General features: G+C 34.9%; 2 protein-coding genes across 5 annotated transcripts in view; one reads left to right on the top strand and one right to left on the bottom strand.

Moving 5' to 3' along the window:
- Atg18a (Autophagy-related 18a) overlaps positions 1-7,405 on the bottom strand; it is a 93,514-nt gene extending 86,109 nt beyond the window's left edge. For all 3 annotated transcript variants that reach the window (XM_089638354.1, XM_089638356.1, XM_089638357.1), the window contains exon 1: positions 7,104-7,405. In XM_089638354.1, coding sequence (XP_089494480.1) covers positions 7,104-7,177 — 74 coding nt within the window. In that variant the 5' untranslated portion in view covers positions 7,178-7,405. The remainder of the gene's footprint in view (positions 1-7,103) is intronic.
- Positions 7,406-8,789: 1,384 nt separating this feature from the next.
- On the top strand, positions 8,790-18,359 carry LOC149419527 (coiled-coil domain-containing protein 137). Of its 2 annotated transcripts, none has more exons than XM_089637870.1 (6): positions 8,790-8,933; positions 9,122-9,300; positions 9,698-9,876; positions 13,295-13,444; positions 15,135-15,260; positions 18,031-18,359. In XM_089637870.1, the coding sequence occupies exons 1-6, from the start codon at positions 8,857-8,859 to the stop codon at positions 18,277-18,279; spliced, it is 960 nt and encodes a 319-aa protein (XP_089493996.1). In that variant the 5' UTR covers positions 8,790-8,856; the 3' UTR covers positions 18,280-18,359. The 2 variants fall into 2 exon arrangements, with proteins under 2 accessions (XP_089493996.1, XP_089493997.1); XM_089637871.1 differs by having other exon boundaries at positions 9,716-9,876; positions 18,031-18,354.
- The last annotated feature ends 236 nt before the right edge of the window (positions 18,360-18,595 follow it).

Genomic DNA, 18,595 nt, shown 5'->3' with positions numbered 1-18,595 from the left:
TACATTAACAGTTTTGCCCTTGTTCACAATGAGAGTAAAAAAGCACCTTGCGTGTTTTTAGAGCCAGTAAAAACGACTGAAAAACATCTCCATTTTAGCACGGAAACAATGGCAAGACTTTTAGTAACTCTCAGGGGCTAGACAAAGATTCGCAGTTGTTTTTAATTCCTTCTTAGCATTCTCGTTTCTTCACCCGTACGAAGAAGTTGGCTTAAAATTTTATTCAAAATTTATTTTAGTTTATCCCAGTTACGAAACGGTATGTATGGACGTAAGGCGATGCACTACGTCGTGTAATATTTTGAATCGGGCCGCTATCAATAACACACCTTACGCAGATGGCGATAAGGTTTAAATTCCCGCTGAACACCATCCATCTGTTTTGATTTATGGAAGAAAAAAACATGGCCAAAAAGTGCCTTTTATTTTATTCTGTGGATGTTCAGGCACAAATATTTAAATGTTTTTGGATCATTTTATAAATAACTTAATTCGCCACATTATACAATAAAACCATAACCGAAAATGGGTTCGTAAGAAGAGATTTTGAACTTTAAAGCAGTTTTCATAGGCCTTATACATTATTTTTTCTGGGCTTGTAAAAAGACTTATCTAAAAAATACTCGATTATTTCAAAGGCCAGGATGTATTCTACTCGCAGTATTTAACTAAAGCATCTGCAACACTTCTAGGCGACCAAATTTTCAAACCAAAAACACATGATTTTGCATTACTACGTATGGCATCGCCTTAAACAACTGCGAAAAGACACGTAAATGAGGAAAACTATTACCAACATGAGTATTTTTTTAATAAGACAGAAAGACACAAAAATATTACGAAAACTAAGAAGGACGGAAAAAAAGTGTATCACGAATCGTCAGTGATGATGTAAATACTCATTTGTTGACAGGTGATTTAAAAAAAACATTGTTTCATTTACACAATTATGCAACGGCATTTGTTATCATTGAGTGTGATAAAACCTCAATTAATTGAAAAGACAAAGCATCGGAGAAGAATTCTATTGTTTGTTCCTCCAATGAGGATTTACTGATTAGAGCCACAATAATAATTGTTTATTGAACTGATCTTGCAACGTGTTGCAAGGGTTTCATTTCCTTATCTTGAGCATATCGCGAGACTTAAAACAATAGGGACAAAAGAGATGAAGTTTTCAATATTGTGATTAATTACTAATTTATTACTGAGCATGATTATCATTTGTCTTTTTACACAATATATTATTTGTACGTATTTTTAGATTTCGAATATCCAATGTACCGGTAAATGCATACATTACAAAAATATTTGTATATATTATTTCTTTATACAATACCTACCAATTGCTGTAAAGCCCTTACGCGCTTATAAGATCCACCAAACTCAGCAATCAATATCATGATCATGAATAAATTGAATTGAATAAAATTAAAGCTGCAGGGCCATGAAATAAAGAAATATTACAGCATCCAGCATATTTTTGCTCTGAGCGAACGCGTTAACTCACATCGACTATGCGTAAACACCTTGGTGTGTGTGTGCGTAAACCATTACGTTAAGCAGACACCGCCATGCATACACGTTCTAATAAATTATAATTATAATAAGTTTTTAATAAATTATTATAAACCATAAACAGTCGCCTGTAATATCAATACACATTGAAAATATCTCCCGAGTAAAAATAAATGCCGCCGACGGGAATTGAACCCGCACCTTCTACTTCTACTACCAAGCTACGTCAGTTTATTTCCAACACGCCAAATAATTCAATATGTACTAGTACTTCAATCAACAATTACTGCTTATTATATATTTTTCACCTGATTAACCAACTAGATTTTTGTAGGAAAGGCTTTGTTAATGCTAAAGTTCTCACTAGATGGCGTCGAGACATATTATATCTACATTTGTTGGTGAAATATTTTGACTTGTCAAATATTATTATTTTTTAATGATAAACTAATTTTTATAAGACAAGGTTTTTATGCATAGCACATAGTCAGTCGCCTGTAATATCAATAAAAAATTGAAAATTTGTACTGATATTTTATTGACTAATTATTGCTTATAATAATTTATTATCCTTTGTGCTATGCATAAAAATCTTGTCTTATAAACATTAGTTTATCATTAAAAAATAATATTAAGTTTTTGTTATGTCCTTTGGCTTTTGGGTCTGTGTTCGGAGAACTTTACAGTGTCCTTTATCAGGACTGTCCGAACGTTGTCTAATCAAGACAAACTAAAACACCATACGGTTAGCCAAGAGAATATAAAATCAAAATATAACCAATATTTTGCTGTTGCAAATAATATTGTATATTGCGTATCGAATGAAAGAATCAATTCATCAAGAATTAATCAATATTTTCTGATAAGGCAACATTTTCTTAAATCTTGAATAAAATTCCTCTCAGCTGTGGATGTGTCGAGTATCGAGACTATTGAGTGCAGATCGGCCCGTGTAGTGACGTACACCTGTCACAAGTTAGTGCGATAATACAATAATACCGCATGCGCAGTGCAGTGTGCGAGGCGAGCCGAGGTAATGCAATTATTATAATAATGGCAGAACGAGTCACGCATCATTGGAACATATGGCCGCTATTGCTGCCGCCTTAGACACTGCGGCTGCAGTGTATGCACTAACAATATATTATTGGACATAGGTACATACTGATTTATTGATTCGTTTACCTGACAAAAAACAACGCTAGTCGTTGGCAAGCATATAAGAATTATTATTATTTTGCCAGGTTTTGGTAGATTTACAATACGACCCGTTTGTAAGGAATTGGTAGATTTACAATACACCCCGCTTGATCAGGAATTAGTAGATTAATTACAATATCTATGTCCCGATTGATCACAAATTCGTAGATTTACAACACGCACCGTTTGGTCAGAACTTTTTAGATTTACAATACATCTTGTTTAAATGAATTGGTTGGATTACAATAAGTCCCATTTGATTAATGAATTAGTTGGTCTACAAAACATCCCGTTCGATCAGGAATTGGTAGATTTACAATAGGTCCAGTTTGATTAGGAATTGGTAAATTTACATAGTCTCATTTTTTTATTGCCCCGGTTTAAAAACCATTGTGTTGTGATGTTGAACGAGATGAGGGAGATGACAGAGAAGGTTGGGAAGAACCTGAGATCAAATCTGGTCACTGAACACAGCGAAAGCCATTTCAATGTGTACTTTTTAAATTAAATTTTGGGACAAAAAAAAAGAGTTGAGATAAAAAAGAGAGCTCATACTGAATCAAAGCGTTATGAAGTGTTTAGTTCCTTGTGAAAGGATGTTACCCATCATGAATAGTGTTTGATTGGAGTAAAGAATTCATGCCTCTAAGAATCTTTTGCTACATTTATATCTCAAAAAAAAGATCTGGCAGTCAATAAAAGTTTAGTATTAATAAGATTTTTTTTCCAATCAATACGATGACGTTTATTGTATGTGTCCTAGTTTTAAAACATGTTAAAAAACCAGGAGACCTTTTTTTTCATTTTATGAAAACTGTATTTAATTCGCATTTTAGCAGGAATTCGAACCAACCCGTTATGAAGTTTGATTTTTAAAACTCTATTTGAATGTTTCCTTTTTATATATTCAATTATATTATTGAATATATAAAAGAAAAATTCAACCAATTATAATTTGAAATTCGAACGCAATTTCCGAACTGAGACACTCGATTCATCTTTTCAGGGTGCCCTCGAGAAAAGATTGTATGAGATGAAGCGATGTATCATTATTTCGTGCTGTTTTGGTTATTTATTGTATTATAAAGTCGGGAAGCTGATGATATTTAACAACGAAGAGTTGACGTCATGCGAAATAAAAAATAATAAAGCGAGAATCAGAAGGAGTGACGTTATAATATGGTTATATTCTAGGTCTAAGTTATTTATGACTCTAGAGTGATTGTAACGTTAAAAAAATAAAGGTGATTAAAGATAATACCTGCCTAGTTTATGAATAATTAATTTAGCTGCCAAAAATGTGGGAAGAAATAGTTGCATAATAATAACATTGTTAATCCTGAAGTTGAAATGTGAGATCGACAAATATGACGTTTAATAACTAGGTCCCAATGGTAAAGTGGTTAAGACTTAAAGTCGCGGTAAGGCGAGATCCTGCTGTCCATTCCTAGTTGTGACTGTTTACTTTTTTATGTATCTTGTTCTGTTTCGTTTAGGTTTGAAAGTATTCATTCATTAGTTAGTATTCTTCAATGGTATTTAATTTACATTATACCGTTACTGTTATAAGGATGATTATCTTATTATGATTATAATTGATAACTAATAACACTAATTAGAAGTAGGTACCTAACTACATGCTTACAATGAAATTTTTTTAATAATATTATCCATTCAGTTTTCCCATCTGATCGATAATAACAACAAATAATATCCACATGTACCTACGTAATATGGTGAAGGTAATGTTTAATGTTGCAGAGCTTGCATACGAATTTCCTATAATATTATGTCGTAATTACATTAGCATAAATTATATGTATTAAATTTTATTTATCTGACTTCTTATGAATGCACTTTGCGTAACAATTGTGTACAGTATTATAGTGAGTTGTTTTGATGATGGACACTGTAATGCTGTCCGAAACGTTGGCTAAATAAGGAGTTAGCGCAACACGGCATAATACCCCCAAAACAAATCACTATAATACTTTTGGCAGTGAAAATCTCAAATCATACCCAATTGTGTACAGATTACGCTTTGTTATGGAATTATGGGAAAATGTATTAATCTTCAAAATAAGAACGATTTGGTATCGATAACATGTCATTATTAAATCTTCTAGGTCGTAGAAGGATATTTGAAATAAGAACAATGTTGAATCGATAACATTATGAAATCTTGTAAGCAATATAGGAATAGGTATTTAAAATAAGAATAATGCTGAATCGATGGCTCTATGAAATCTTGTAAGCAATATAGGAATAGGTATTTAAAATAAGAACAATGTTGGATCGATGACATTATCTTTTAATCAATATAGAAATAATTATTTAAAATAAGAATAATGCTGAAACGTTGACATTTTGAAATCTTGTAGGCAATTTGGGGAATTAGTGAGCATTTTTATTGTTATTTACAGATTTAAAGGCCGGTCTTTCATTATACCTACTTACAATGGGATGGGGGATGGTCGGATTGGGCATTTTTATTGTTATTTACAGATTTAAAGGCCGGTCTTTCATTATACCTACTTACAAATGATGTACCCGATAGCAACTTGTATACAGGGTGTATCGGCACGTACCCGACAAACTTTAACCAGCTATTCCTTGGCACATTTGGAGTAAAAAATGTTATGGGCACTTTGCTGTCTGGTAAATTTTTTTTTTTAAATAAAAAAATTATTATTCATATTTTTACCACATGTCACCAATGTTTTATCCTTTGTCAAAGTTTGAAAACCCGTCTGGCAATATTTTGTTCGAGTTTCGTTGAATAATGTACGTACGTACCTACGTTGGCGCGCTTTTACAATCACAACGAAATGGCACGGCACCATTCATCTCATTTTTAACTATTATTATTTAGTGTGTACGAAAGAGCGAGGACACTTTTTGACACACTTGCTAATAACAGCTGTTGAACTCGAGAAACAATGCAAATGACAGTGACGGAGTGTGGATTTTTTTATTTATTTTTTTGTTTTTAATGGAAAAAAATGTTACCTGACAGCAAAGCGCCCATAACATTTTTTACTCCAAATGTGCTAAGGAATAGCTGGTTAAAGTTTGTCGGGTACTTGCCGATACACCCTGTATTATAAAAACAACTGAAATATGGTCATCAGAAAATGCAAAAAAAAAACATTTCAACCTTCGTGTTTCATTTTCACTAATTGAATTTTAAACAACAATATTACATTATTATACTTTAAAATTTTCATTATAACTTGCTTGATGTTTTATTTTATTTTGTTTAAAAAGTTTATTTCTATTCTGATTTTATTTGTATTTTATCCACGCATAGGCAGTGCCTTTTTGGGTTTCCTTAAAAATTAAATATTGGGAAAAAATGAAGGGAAAAACCTGAAAATTTCGCAATATTTTACAGCAAAGACAATGTTATTTTTTGGTGTAGTTTTTTTATTGTTTTATTTTATAATCTTATCGGCGCGATGAAATTATGTCTCAATGATTTGAACAGCAGAACCGTAATAAAAGGAAATTCAGTATAAAAACGGCAAAATCAACTGATAAATAATAACTTTGTCTAAGTGAATTCTAAAGTTAATTATGGATTTGTATTCACAATAAATACTAATAACAAAAGTTATATCTTCTAACCAATGACGATTGAAAAAATTATCCTCCAGAATCCAACCTGACAAAATAATAAACCCTGATAAAACAATAAACACCCGAAAGGTAAACAAGAAATATTATAAAGTCAATGTAAATATAAAATCAAAAAGAGGCCAATCGGGAATAAAAGGCTTGTTTCAAGCCATAGTAGGCATAAAAGCGACGATAAATTAAACGAGGTTTTATTTTTGTTGTGTTACGACAATAATAAAAAATATATTATCGAAATCTCCGAGCTAGCCTAGCCTTGACGTCTGGGCGCGTTTACGTCACAAAAACCGTGCGAATTGATTGGAAGAGATTGCGTCAGATTAGCTCAACTAAACAATAATGTCCTCAATAAAACGATGGAAACTTATGTTTCAGGAGCGCAAACAACTGCCCGATCCGATGAAAGTAGGCACTGAAAATAAACACTGGCCTTTGGATTGAGAAAACGTAAATAATAACAAAAAATCTTGACGCCGCCATCTTTGTTTACTAATATAGGTAAACGTCCAAGTGACAAGTAGGGGAAAACCAATTTTTTTGCAGTATTTGATTTAGAAAAACGGCTAGCAATTACATTGTTTCTAGATATACTCGCTTCTATTTACGATATAATTATCCATAAATCCTTTGTATTATTGTTCATGCATAATTTAAAAAAAAAACCTTTGTTTTACAAGTCGCGATGTCCTAGTTGCGAAAGGCAACAAAGATACATGAATACGATGATACTATAGTTTTGGTAGACTTACGTGCAATCTTGATTAAAATTTACAAAACACCCTCCTGCATTTGCGCCCTCAGAGGATTGGCTGGCTAGGTTCATTAGGACGATTTAAGAACGTTTTTGGACACTGTGTTTACCACATTGACTTTTAAAACTATATTTACAACACTATATTATATCACAGACACTTGAGAGTATTATACACTTTTCCAAACACTCGGGCAGAAATTAAAGAATATTTGACACAAAGAACGACCTTGATGTTGCGAACTTCGCTTTGCGACTGCCTGCGAGCCTATCGAACGAACAGCTGACGAATAGGAAACGGATATTCTCTTGTGTCAAAACATAACTCACACTCCCGCAGACTTGTTATGTACACCGTGTACGTATACGGCTGCTTGTTATGTTTTCTTTTGGATATGTATTTGACTGTATTTGTAAACACACACAACTCGAATGCCTTGCGGCTACACTCGGAGGCCAATCATACCAACGCATAAGCGGCAAGGCAACATTCAGATAATAAAGTCGGGAAAAGTAAGTTTTCAGCTTGTCAAAATGTTACCATGTAAAAAATAATATTTTTTTAAATTTATTGTGCAGCATCTAGATTATCAGGTTAAATTTATTTATTTATTTATAAACGGACATCGTCCAAATTACAAAATAATAACACGAATACAATAAAATGAAAAATACAGGATTAGACAAAGGTACGTGAAAGCAAAGACATAAGGCAGATATAATATAAGAAAATAAAGTGACAAGTCGAATCAAGTTAAGACTACGCCGTGAAATGAATAATGTTCTCTCAAATCTTAATTTATATTAACTTCCTGAAAATCATGAGCTGTTTATAATAATCCAGGTAAGGGAATTGTCCTGTGTTTCATATAGACCAAGGCTGCCCAACCTTTTTAACAGTTGGGCCAAATTGACGATTTTGAATCACTGGCGGGCCACTGAATACCCGACGGTTCCTATTTCCATGGGGGGGGGGGTTGTTACGTAACTTCGCTGAAAAAAAATTCCGCGCACCCAAAAAAACATCATATGTGATTCCCCACAACAATTTTTCGAATTCCATGGGGGGGGGGGGGGTGGCTACAAGATTCCATTTCGGACGCAAAAAATACTATATCAAAACCGGTGTATTTTTGTTTAAAAAGTAAGTTCAACAGGTTAGATTTTTTCGTCGCTGATTCTCGTTCTGAGTAGCCCAAATAGCGATAAATCGCCTTCGTTGGCAACACTGGTGACCGCGCGCAAGCGGCATTGTTTGTTTTACCGCGGGCCCGCGACACTTTTTCAAATTGGCGGATTGGCGGGTTTTTTGAAAATGGTTCACGCGGGCCACTTATAATTCGTTCGCGGGCCACATTATGGCCCGCGGGCCTGGGGTTGGGCAGCCTTGATATAGACGACACATTACGCTATACGCTCATGACTTGGTTTATTTCAGCATATCGCTCGCCATACACTACCACTGGGATTGTATGTTGAGCGATGTCACGAAAATATAGCGCGCTCATAGCGTGGTCTGTCACAAATTAATTTAAAACACTCACTTTCAAATCGAAAGTACAAACGATGATATTTAAAAAAATTACAGATATTATTCATAGAAGTGTGAATGATCCATTAGGCTTTATTAAGCCATTATTGGCAAAAAATGCCGGCAAAAATTTGTTTTGTGTGGCAACACTAGTGATCATTTAACGTGGTAGTTTGACAGTTTTTATTTTGTTTTTGACTCTGTTTATATTAATTACAAAATGGGGCGAAAAATACCCGGAAAAAAACATAGGGGTATCAAGGACCCTTATGCACAACATGCTAAAAGATTAGCCAGGTATTTTAATAAAGAATCGACTTACCCTATGCTATTTACGAATCATAACCTCTGAATATTATTACTGTTTTTTCTTCATAATCCTGCAGAATTACGTGAACTAATGATAAACACAATGCTTCCCATTAAATATACCCCATTCATTAATCACAATGACGTTTCAAACATTATATTTTTTACAATTTTAGTTTAAAAGTCAAAATCAACAAGACTCCCACCGATCTCGACGACCAACCTGTACCAAAAACTTTGACTCGCCTGTTGAGTTGGAAAAACAAAGACAGAAATGGTCTTATTAGAGACCCTGAAAGAAAAAAGAAACCAGAAAAAGCACAAAAGGGATTAACTAAGGTCGTCAAAAAGCATGGTATGTGGTATTTACTTTATTTTTATACATTTTTTATGTTAATTGTTCACCTGAAGATTTGGTTGCCCGTATTTAGCTTTTCCCCATTTGTTTCAATTCGGTGAATAATTTAAAGATAGCTGCATTGTTTTTTAAAGTTAAATAATTTAAAAAAATCGGTAAATAACATTATTGCAGTGAATATTGGAATACAATGAATGAGTATTGGAAGTACAAATATCTAACATTTTTGATCTATCTATGAACAGTCACTGTCCAGTGTAACGAATAACGCACATGTACAAGGAAAAATTGAAAGATTTAACACCTGGTATTTCAGCAATAAGATGAGTCCTTATTCTATGGTCCTCTTACTTCTATTGTAATCATAATTCAATCAGCTAAAAATATCCCAAAGTTTTGTCTGTATTTTCAGCTCCCGCCAACAACCCATCAACTAATCCTGTTAATAAATTAAAAAAGATTGCTGGCGAATCTAACAAGAGTTTCAATATGAGAATCAACGACGCCATGAGGTCCTTGAAGAGTGAGAAGGGCTTTGATGATGTCCAAAATGAAACGGCTCTGGAACCAAAAGTAGGTTTATGCCTTCGACACACAATAACACCATGCTCAATTAAAATAACAACCTAATAATAATAAAAATTATCTCAATGGTTCTGTACAAATATGACTTCCTAGGCTCTATCTAATTATTTACAAACAGATTCAGTAAACATGCTTACCCGGCTGGTCACTTCAGATAAACCCAGTTTTAAAGTTTAAGCTTAGAAAAGATAACAATTTTACACGCAGAGGCACAATATTAAAAACATTGCATGATTTTACTTGTTACTTGTTGTGGCTGCAATTTTTTTTACTTCTTTACTATTTATTATTGATTAGAAGATTACTAGAAAAATAAGAATTGATATCACAGACTTCCAAAGTGATAGATGGATAAATGGAAAGGGAAACAAATCGAGTTGCGTGGAGCGGGATGTGGCGTGGCCATCTCCCTTACCGTGATTTGTCAATAAATCCCTAATCGAGTAAACATAAGTTTGTCCTTGTTTCCAAAATTAAGTATTTTGTTTCACTATTTAGTTAGATGTTAGCTGTTATAATTTTCCCCTCTCACTCATTTTTAGCGTCGCTACGCTAGGAGGTTTGGTTAAAAATAATCGTTCACATCCTGCACAAAAGAGTCCCACAGTGGATTGCGCTGAAAACCATTGCCTTACTTTAGAGAACTTTACTTTTCTGCGCAGGGTCTAGTTATATCAAGGTGCGCCCTTCTACGGTCAACGTACAACTGATGTGATAGTTTATTCAAAGTTTTTTTGAACCCTCCTGATGCCAAAAATATGGTCATATCATGACTTGCCTCCAGCTCGTCGAAATGATACCCAAATTTTAAGTGAGGGCAATTCTATCAATTTGGATGTCTGGATGATATTTCTTTTTTTATTGTTGTTTTAGTAAACGACATTAAAACTCAAAAATTTGTCATATCAATACGTAGGGGCAACTGCTGTACCTGTGGACAAAATCCCGATTTTTCAATAAAACAATATTTTTAATTTTTTGGGTATAACATTTTAATTAGATTATTTTTTTATTTGGAAAAGAAAGAGTTAAGACACAATAATTACTATTAATAATTTATTTTAACCACTTCAGTGTCGAGTTATTAACATTTATAAAAAAACGGCATATTTGTCCATAGGTACAACTACCCAATGTACCTATGGACACACATCATTGTACCTGTGGACGCGTTTGTGCTTGTGGACAGTAATAATATAAATAAACAAAAAATAAAGAAATATAAGAAAGAAACCGTCTTAACTTAACAAGTAATAATAATAACATTTTAATGGTGTGCATTCCGTTAAATAGTCTTATTTATTAGCATCCCACGCAGCTCTGTATAACTCTTCCGAATCAATACTATCCTGATCTCCATCAGTATCTTCAGATAGTATATAGAATCTCTGGCATATGAAAGAATTCTCGTCAGCTGAATCTGAAGAATTCTCTCTGTGTGCACTTAGAGTGAAACACACTTAGAGTGATAATAACCTTGCCATAAGTTACATGTCATAAAATGTATGTTTATTATTGGTTATGTATAACTGTAAATGTGCATTTAAAATAAAATAAATAAATAAATAAATGTCAGGATGTTAATTTTGTTTTCATATTGTCTACAAACTGTGCATATAACAAGCGTAACATCGCTTATTATTTTAATATTGCTGGTGCTGGGCTTTTCTAAATCAATTAATGTTTTATCTTTGATGCTGGGACCTTTTGAACCCTTTAAGCTTTATTTTTTCCTACCCTTACATTAGCCTTTATTTTGTTGTGATTTCTTTTTAAAGATGCGTTAATTATCTCATTTTTTTCGGGAGTGTCTGTCAGTATTCTAGTCCTACCAGGTTTTCTTCCTCGTTTTTCTGTCTTCCTGGATGGTGCTTTAGGGAATGTACATACACGCACTATATAACTATATATGCACTTGAAATAGAAACAAAATAAATTCTTAAACTTTAAAAGATATATTGATTGTAACTGTGGACAGTCCACAGGTACAATCATCGTGTTGTCCACAGGTACAATTTTGACATTATAAGCTAAAATTGTTATAATGGCTAAAATAATCTACTAAGAAGGTTTAAATATCGTCAATGGGTATATGATATGTTATTTTTCAAGTAAAACTAAATACATAACGAAATTTGTGATTCGGATAATAGGAAAAACCGTTTCAATATGGTAATTAACTAACTTTTTATTAAAAAAATATTGTATTTTGCTGCGCTTTCCAAGTTGGGACAGAAGAGAAATGGCCGTTAGTCAGTGTTGCCATATAACAAAATTACTATATGTTAATATTTTTTTTGTAATTTAAGGTTGTACAGTTTGTGAAATATGCATAGTGTCCATAGGTAAAACCGTCCACAGGTACAGCAGTTGCCCCTAATTATTATATTTACGATAACCTGAACTCTGAGAGGTTACTGGCTTTTTGTACAGCAGTAGCTTGATGAATTTGCACACTAGTGCATGAAATACTCATTATTTACACCAAAACAACCCAAGAAAACCCAAAAGTTTATGTATACCTAAAATTCACACAACAAAGCCAGCGGGCCAGAGGGAATCCCTGCCCTGGTCCTTAAGAGGTGTTCTGCAGAATTAACTCCAGTGCTCTCAAAATTATTTGAACTCACTCAAAAGTGGAAAGGTGCCAGATCTTTGGAAAATGGTGATCATCCACCCAATCCCTAAGAAGGGGTACCGCTCTGATCCTTCCAATTACCGCCCCATAGCCATCACTTCCATAATTTTAAAGTATTGGAAAGGGTTGCTCACATACCTCGAGAATAACAACATCCTAAGCAATCTGTAATATGGATTTCGACAAAACCGATATTGTGGTGATCTGCTTGGATATGTGATGCATAATCGAGGGGGTGGTACTTGGAACGTTTTGGAGAAACTCAAACCGTCAGGTTGGATATCTCCAAAGCCTTTGATAGGGCCTGGCACCGGGCGCTTGTCGGGAAGTTACCTTCGTATAGGATCTATCCAACACTGCATAGTTGGATTGCGGACTTTCTCAAAGGAAGAACAATCCAAACCGTAGTTGACTGCTCTTCTTCCTCTCTGGACCAAATTAATGCTGGGGTGCCACAAGGATCTGTGCTTTCGATTTGTTGAATGTGCACCAATTCATTGCTACGCTGATGACAGCACCGTTCACGAGGGTTATCTTTTTGACAAGACCCCTTCCACTTATGATGTCCGGACAGCTCGGGAAGTTTTGAGACAAAAAGTTGACCACTACCTCGAGAAATCAAAAAGACCTAAACCTCAAAAAATAATTAAATCATATTTTACTTTGATGGATGTATCGTTGTGAAGGAATGGTAGATATTGTGAAAGGATTTGAAGTTTGTTGCACTCTATTGTTAGTCTCTGATGATTTTTTGTTGTTTTGTTTCAGGAGAAGAAAATGAATGAAGACGGATATCCTATTTTCATCCATAAAAAGGGTAAAAAACGCCGACCCCTTGCCAAACAGGGAGAAGTTTTCCTTACCAAGTCACAGAAAAGAACGCAAAAAGAAAAACTGAAGAAAGACAAATTAAAAGAGGTATGATTAATACTTTCACAGAATAAATTTTGTAGAATCAAAAAAATCTCCTTATTTATTAACACATATTCAGATTACAACGCTATTATTGTAGGATAATTTATCTTTCTAATCACAATCCAGAACCTCCAATCTTGTAGGATCATTTCTCTTTATAATCAAATTTAGAACTTCCAACCTTGTAAGATCATTCATCTTTCTAAATGACCGGTCAGTGGCTGATTGGCATCGCGTTTGGGTCCCACCCAAGCGTCGTGTGTTACTTCCTCGGCTGGCTAAGTCCTTCATCGCAACACAAGCAACATTTTCCGCTTACTGTGGTGGTAGTAGGAGATTTTCAAAAATTGTCAGGTTATTCGTATCCGGGAATGTTTGTTCATCTCTTTAAAAAAATATATATACATATAAATTAACTTAAAATTAGCTTGCAGGGTCATTTATCTTTCTAATCAACTTCAGTAGTTCTAATCTGGCAACCTCATAATATTAAATTGATAATGTCCATGTCAATATCGTTTTATGCTGCACCAGAATGCATTAAAATTCCCTCACACTTAATAATAGTATAATAATAACATGGCATTTATATAGCGCAGTTTAGTGTCATTTCACTTCAAGTGCGCTTAACTACTCGTATAAAAAACAACTTTAAAAAAATGGTAATTCAGTATTAGTGGTTCTTAAAATTATTCCTACAGTGTGCCTTACCCAAATGTTTTGGATTTATTTATTACACGGCTTAGTGGGCTTTTACAGTATATTTTACAAGTTGTTTGTTTAAGTGAACTATTGTAAATACTCAAAAAATAACAATAACTTTAAAAAAAATACATTGGTAAAAATGTGAAAAGAAACTAAGAGTAAAAATAAAACTTAAGAGAACATCCCTCAGGGCCGGCCCTGTGCAAGCGCAATTGAAGCAGTCCGCTCCGGGCGCCGATATGACTAGGAGCCAAGGTGCTGATAATATTTAACGCCTAATATATTGCCCATGAGGTATTACTAGCGCCAGGTGCGGTTTGGCTCAGAACCGGCCCTGTCACCCCTCACATAAACAACACCAAATTTGATTTACTCTATAATTCTTCGTTTTGATGTTCAATGTAACAAAAATAGTAAAAGGTATTATATACATAGGTCTATTTGTGTCTAGAAAATAAAAATAATGGAATAAACAACATTTATACTGCGGTAACTGACATTTTGATCCTAATCAAATGATCGTGAGCAAAAAGATCATACTCAAAAGATCGAAAGCGCATTTGATCGTAAATTACCATTTGATCGTAAACTGTACATTATTTCCCAAAATAAATGATTGCACATAAATTATAAGAAATCTTTTACTTTGACATTACACACAGACACTATTATTTGGTTACGATCATTTTGCTTACGATCATTTTGAATACAATAATTTTATTTACGATCACTTTATCAATAACCTCGGAAAGAACCGGTCACTTCTATCACTCATTCTTGAGTTCAACAGCTCGGCTGTGGAAGGATTTGCCGGCCTCCATGTTTCCTCCCTCCTTCAACATGGGTCTCTTCAAGTCTTCAAGATCCATGTTCACTCCTTCCTCTCCTCAAAAAGACCCCCACACAGAATCCCCTGAGATAACATGACATCTACTGTGTAGAGTTAATATTAAAAAAAAACTAATGTAAATCTATTTATTTTTTCTAGGAAAAGGAATTGGACAAGCAATACATAGTGCAAAAGGATGACATAAAATTTGGAGAAATAGTTCACGAACCGCCTACATTGAACATTAAGCCAAGAAAAGCTGAAAAATCCACCGGCGTCCCTAGAGTATGTATCTTCAGTATTACAAATAATATACGTATTAGTTTCAACTCTTTTTTTTCCCTTATTTTTGTTTTCATCTTTGTTTCCACGAAAGCGTTGAATGAATATTGTAAATAATATACTGTGCATTGTAATCATCAAGAAATGATAGAATGATGTCATTATTATTATGTACTAAGGGTAAGGCTTTGACTAGCAAGCATGTGCACTCCCACATGTGCAAGTAAATTTTAATGGATTAATTTGTGTTATTTATAATTTAATCATTTAAAATAATATGTAGTATATCTGCTGCACGTTTCACGGTTTAAGATACTCTTAGCATCGCCCTGGTGTAAGACCACCATTTAGAATTGAAACATTGCTTGAAACGGTTTTTTCCATGTTTGGTGACCAGATCTGAATTGCCGGTCACTTCCCGTCTTCCTCTCCCATCTCCTTACCCTCCCCACTACCTTCAGCCTCACTACATACGCTAATTGGGGATGCTGTAGTCTCACTTTCAACAGACAGTTGGGAGCAGTTGGGACTCTTGTGCGGTTTCACATAAAAATAAGAATAATGAATGCGATTTTCAATTATTGAACTTTACTATTTATTATTAACTACTGAAATTTATTTTGTCTATGCTCTTATTGAACAATAGAAAAATAATAATATGAAACGAACATTATAGAGGCTTGGCTTATTTAAAAACAAATTATGGCCGTTGACACAAAATTGGTGCGCTGTGTTATTTGCTCGCAAATAATATATTTTTTTCTCTTATTTTATATAATTAATTTTCTCTTATTTTATACTGGGTGGCGCAGATGGATCGGGTGGTTTTAAAATACTTGTCAAACTGTCAATTTTAAAGGTATTGGATTGAAATAAAGTGCAAAACGTGTAGTTACAATGGAAGTTTATTAACAAACAATTGGTAAAGCTAGTTTTTAAAAATTACATCCATCAAATGCCCTCCTTCTCGAGCGACGCATTCTTGGAGTCGGTCCTTAACGTTCCGCATTGCCCGCTCAAGCACATCACCAGGAATTAATGTGATTTCGTTGTGAATTGCTGCCTTCAACTCCTGAATTCCGGGTATCGGGTGGTTATGAAGTGGACTGTACGTCTGGAGTGGGGGAGCCAGGTGTTCGGCGGTCTTCGTGCTGTGGTGGGGGGGACGGGAAGTTTCAGTTGCAGACTGGCAGTCAATCGCGATGGCTATGTGGTCCGTTGAGCATCGTGTTTTCGCAGTGGAAGAGTTTATACGCAATAACGAGTCAATTGTTGCTGTGACGCGTGCCTTTCGCAAGCGTTTCAACATCCCAACTCGAGGTAGTGTTCCTAAGCGAGATACGATATTGAGTTGGGTGCATAATTTCCGCACTACTGGTTCATGTGCTCCAAAATGGACGTCGGGACCTCGAAAAATAAGAACGCCTCAGAACGTGGAGCGTGTGAGACGCGATGTCATTACGAGCCCACGTCGATCAACGAGACATCGTGCTCAAGCTCTTGGAATGTCACATCGAAGCCTTCAAAGGATTCTTAACAAAGAACTGAAATTCCACCCCTATAAAATCATGGTGGTCCAGAAGATTCTCCCAACAGACCATCTTCAAAGGCTTCAGTCTAGCCAACGGATGTTGGAGTTATTGGAAGATGAAAACCTGATTATCATGATGTCTGACGAGGCTCACTTTCACATTAACGGCTACGTCAACAAGCAAAATTGCCGTTACTGGGCCGACACTAACCCAAGAGACCTACACCAACGGCCTCTCCATAGTCACAAAGTGACGGTTTGGTGTGGGGTTTCTAAGGTAGGGATAATTGGGCCTTACTTTTTTGAAAATGAAAGGGAGCAGGCGGTTACTGTTAATTCGCAGCGTTATGTGAACATGATTGAAGAATTTCTTCTCCCACAACTTGAAGAGAACAATTACGATATGGACAATATGTGGTTCCAACAAGACGGGGCAACTGCACATACCGCTAGGATATCAATGCAAGCTGTGCGCGCTCTTTTCCCTGGCCGTTTGATTTCCCGTAATGGAGATCTCCATTGGCCCCCTCGCTCACCGGACCTCACGGTATGTGACTTCTTCTTGTGGGGCTATTTAAAAGCAAGGGTGTACGTGAAAAAACCCCGGACCATTCAGGAGTTGAAGGCAGCAATTCACAACGAAATCACATTAATTCCTGGTGATGTGCTTGAGCGGGCAATGCGGAACGTTAAGGACCGACTCCAAGAATGCGTCGCTCGAGAAGGAGGGCATTTGATGGATGTAATTTTTAAAAACTAACTTTTCCAATTGTTTGTTAATAAATTTCCATTATAACTACACGTTTTGCACTTTATTTCAATCCAATACCTTTAAAATTGACAGTTTGACAAGTATTTTAAAACCACCCGATCCATCTGCGCCACCCCGTATAATTAATTAAGTATACAAGCATCATGTATTGTACTCCCAAGAGTTAATACAGTAATTGAGGGATCATGTGCATATGCACACGATACTGCAGCACAGAACAGCTTTTGAAATACTTATACTGTAGGTGTAAAAAAAAACTACAGTCCTGTCTCACATGTTGAGACCTTAGCGCAAGGGGCATGTATTTTGCCATCAACTATGTAAAGACAGAAAGAATTGGTATAATATGATACGATGTGTAGAAATTTATTGTTATATGGTTTAAATTAATCATGTGTTTTTTTTTTGTACCGTTGTCCTTTTGTTGTTTTGAGCTTTGTATTAAATATTTTATCTGTATTACTCGCCAGCCTGCAAGAAAAGACCTGCTGCTGAACAAACTTTTTGAAAAGGGCGGCCAAAACAAACCTCAAGCTAAAAGTCCCAAGGCCAACATAACCACGTATCCCAAGAAAACCGAGGGTGTCATTGACCTGAAGGGTAAACGGAAAGATCTCCCACAGAACGTCAGGAAGAAGATCGAGCAGTCGCAGAGGGAAGCCATAGAGGCCTATAAGATGTTAAAATTGGAGAGGATGAGGAGCGAGAGAAAGAGCTAGAATTTAAATGAAGTACGCCTTATTTGTAAATTTACTTAAGAAAAAATAAAAATGCTTATGTATTGATGGTACATATTTATTGTGCAAATGAACTATGATCTTTATATTTCCTAGTATTTGAAAGAGAAGCAGTAATCTCGTACTACTTGTACATTTTTATGTGCCGTGAGTTTGACATTTTCAAAACTTTTTTTGTTAACCTTCCGGTTGACGAAATGTTTCAAATGTTAAGTTGACGCCAGCGTCACCGTAACATTCCTGATATTTACTTTTAAAAACTAATTAATGTTTTTCATGAAAATGTATTCATAATTTG

The sequence above is a fragment of the Hesperophylax consimilis genome, chromosome 12, assembly GCF_061612785.1.
Source record: "Hesperophylax consimilis isolate HC1 chromosome 12, BYU_Hcon_1.0, whole genome shotgun sequence".
NCBI classification, from domain to species: Eukaryota; Metazoa; Arthropoda; class Insecta; order Trichoptera; family Limnephilidae; genus Hesperophylax; species Hesperophylax consimilis.
Note: the sequence above shows the minus strand (reverse complement) of the source record. Positions and strands in the feature narration are given on the sequence as shown.

Bases quoted from the DNA above. Each gene is read 5' to 3' on its own strand.
- LOC149419527 (XM_089637870.1), top strand. From the start codon at position 8,857: ATGGGGCGAAAAATACCCGGAAAAAAACATAGGGGTATCAAGGACCCT. The intron at 8,934-9,121 runs GTATTTTAATAA...TTACAATTTTAG, and splicing joins CATGCTAAAAGATTAGCCAG to TTTAAAAGTCAAAATCAACA. The intron at 15,261-18,030 runs GTATGTATCTTC...ATTACTCGCCAG, and splicing joins AATCCACCGGCGTCCCTAGA to CCTGCAAGAAAAGACCTGCT.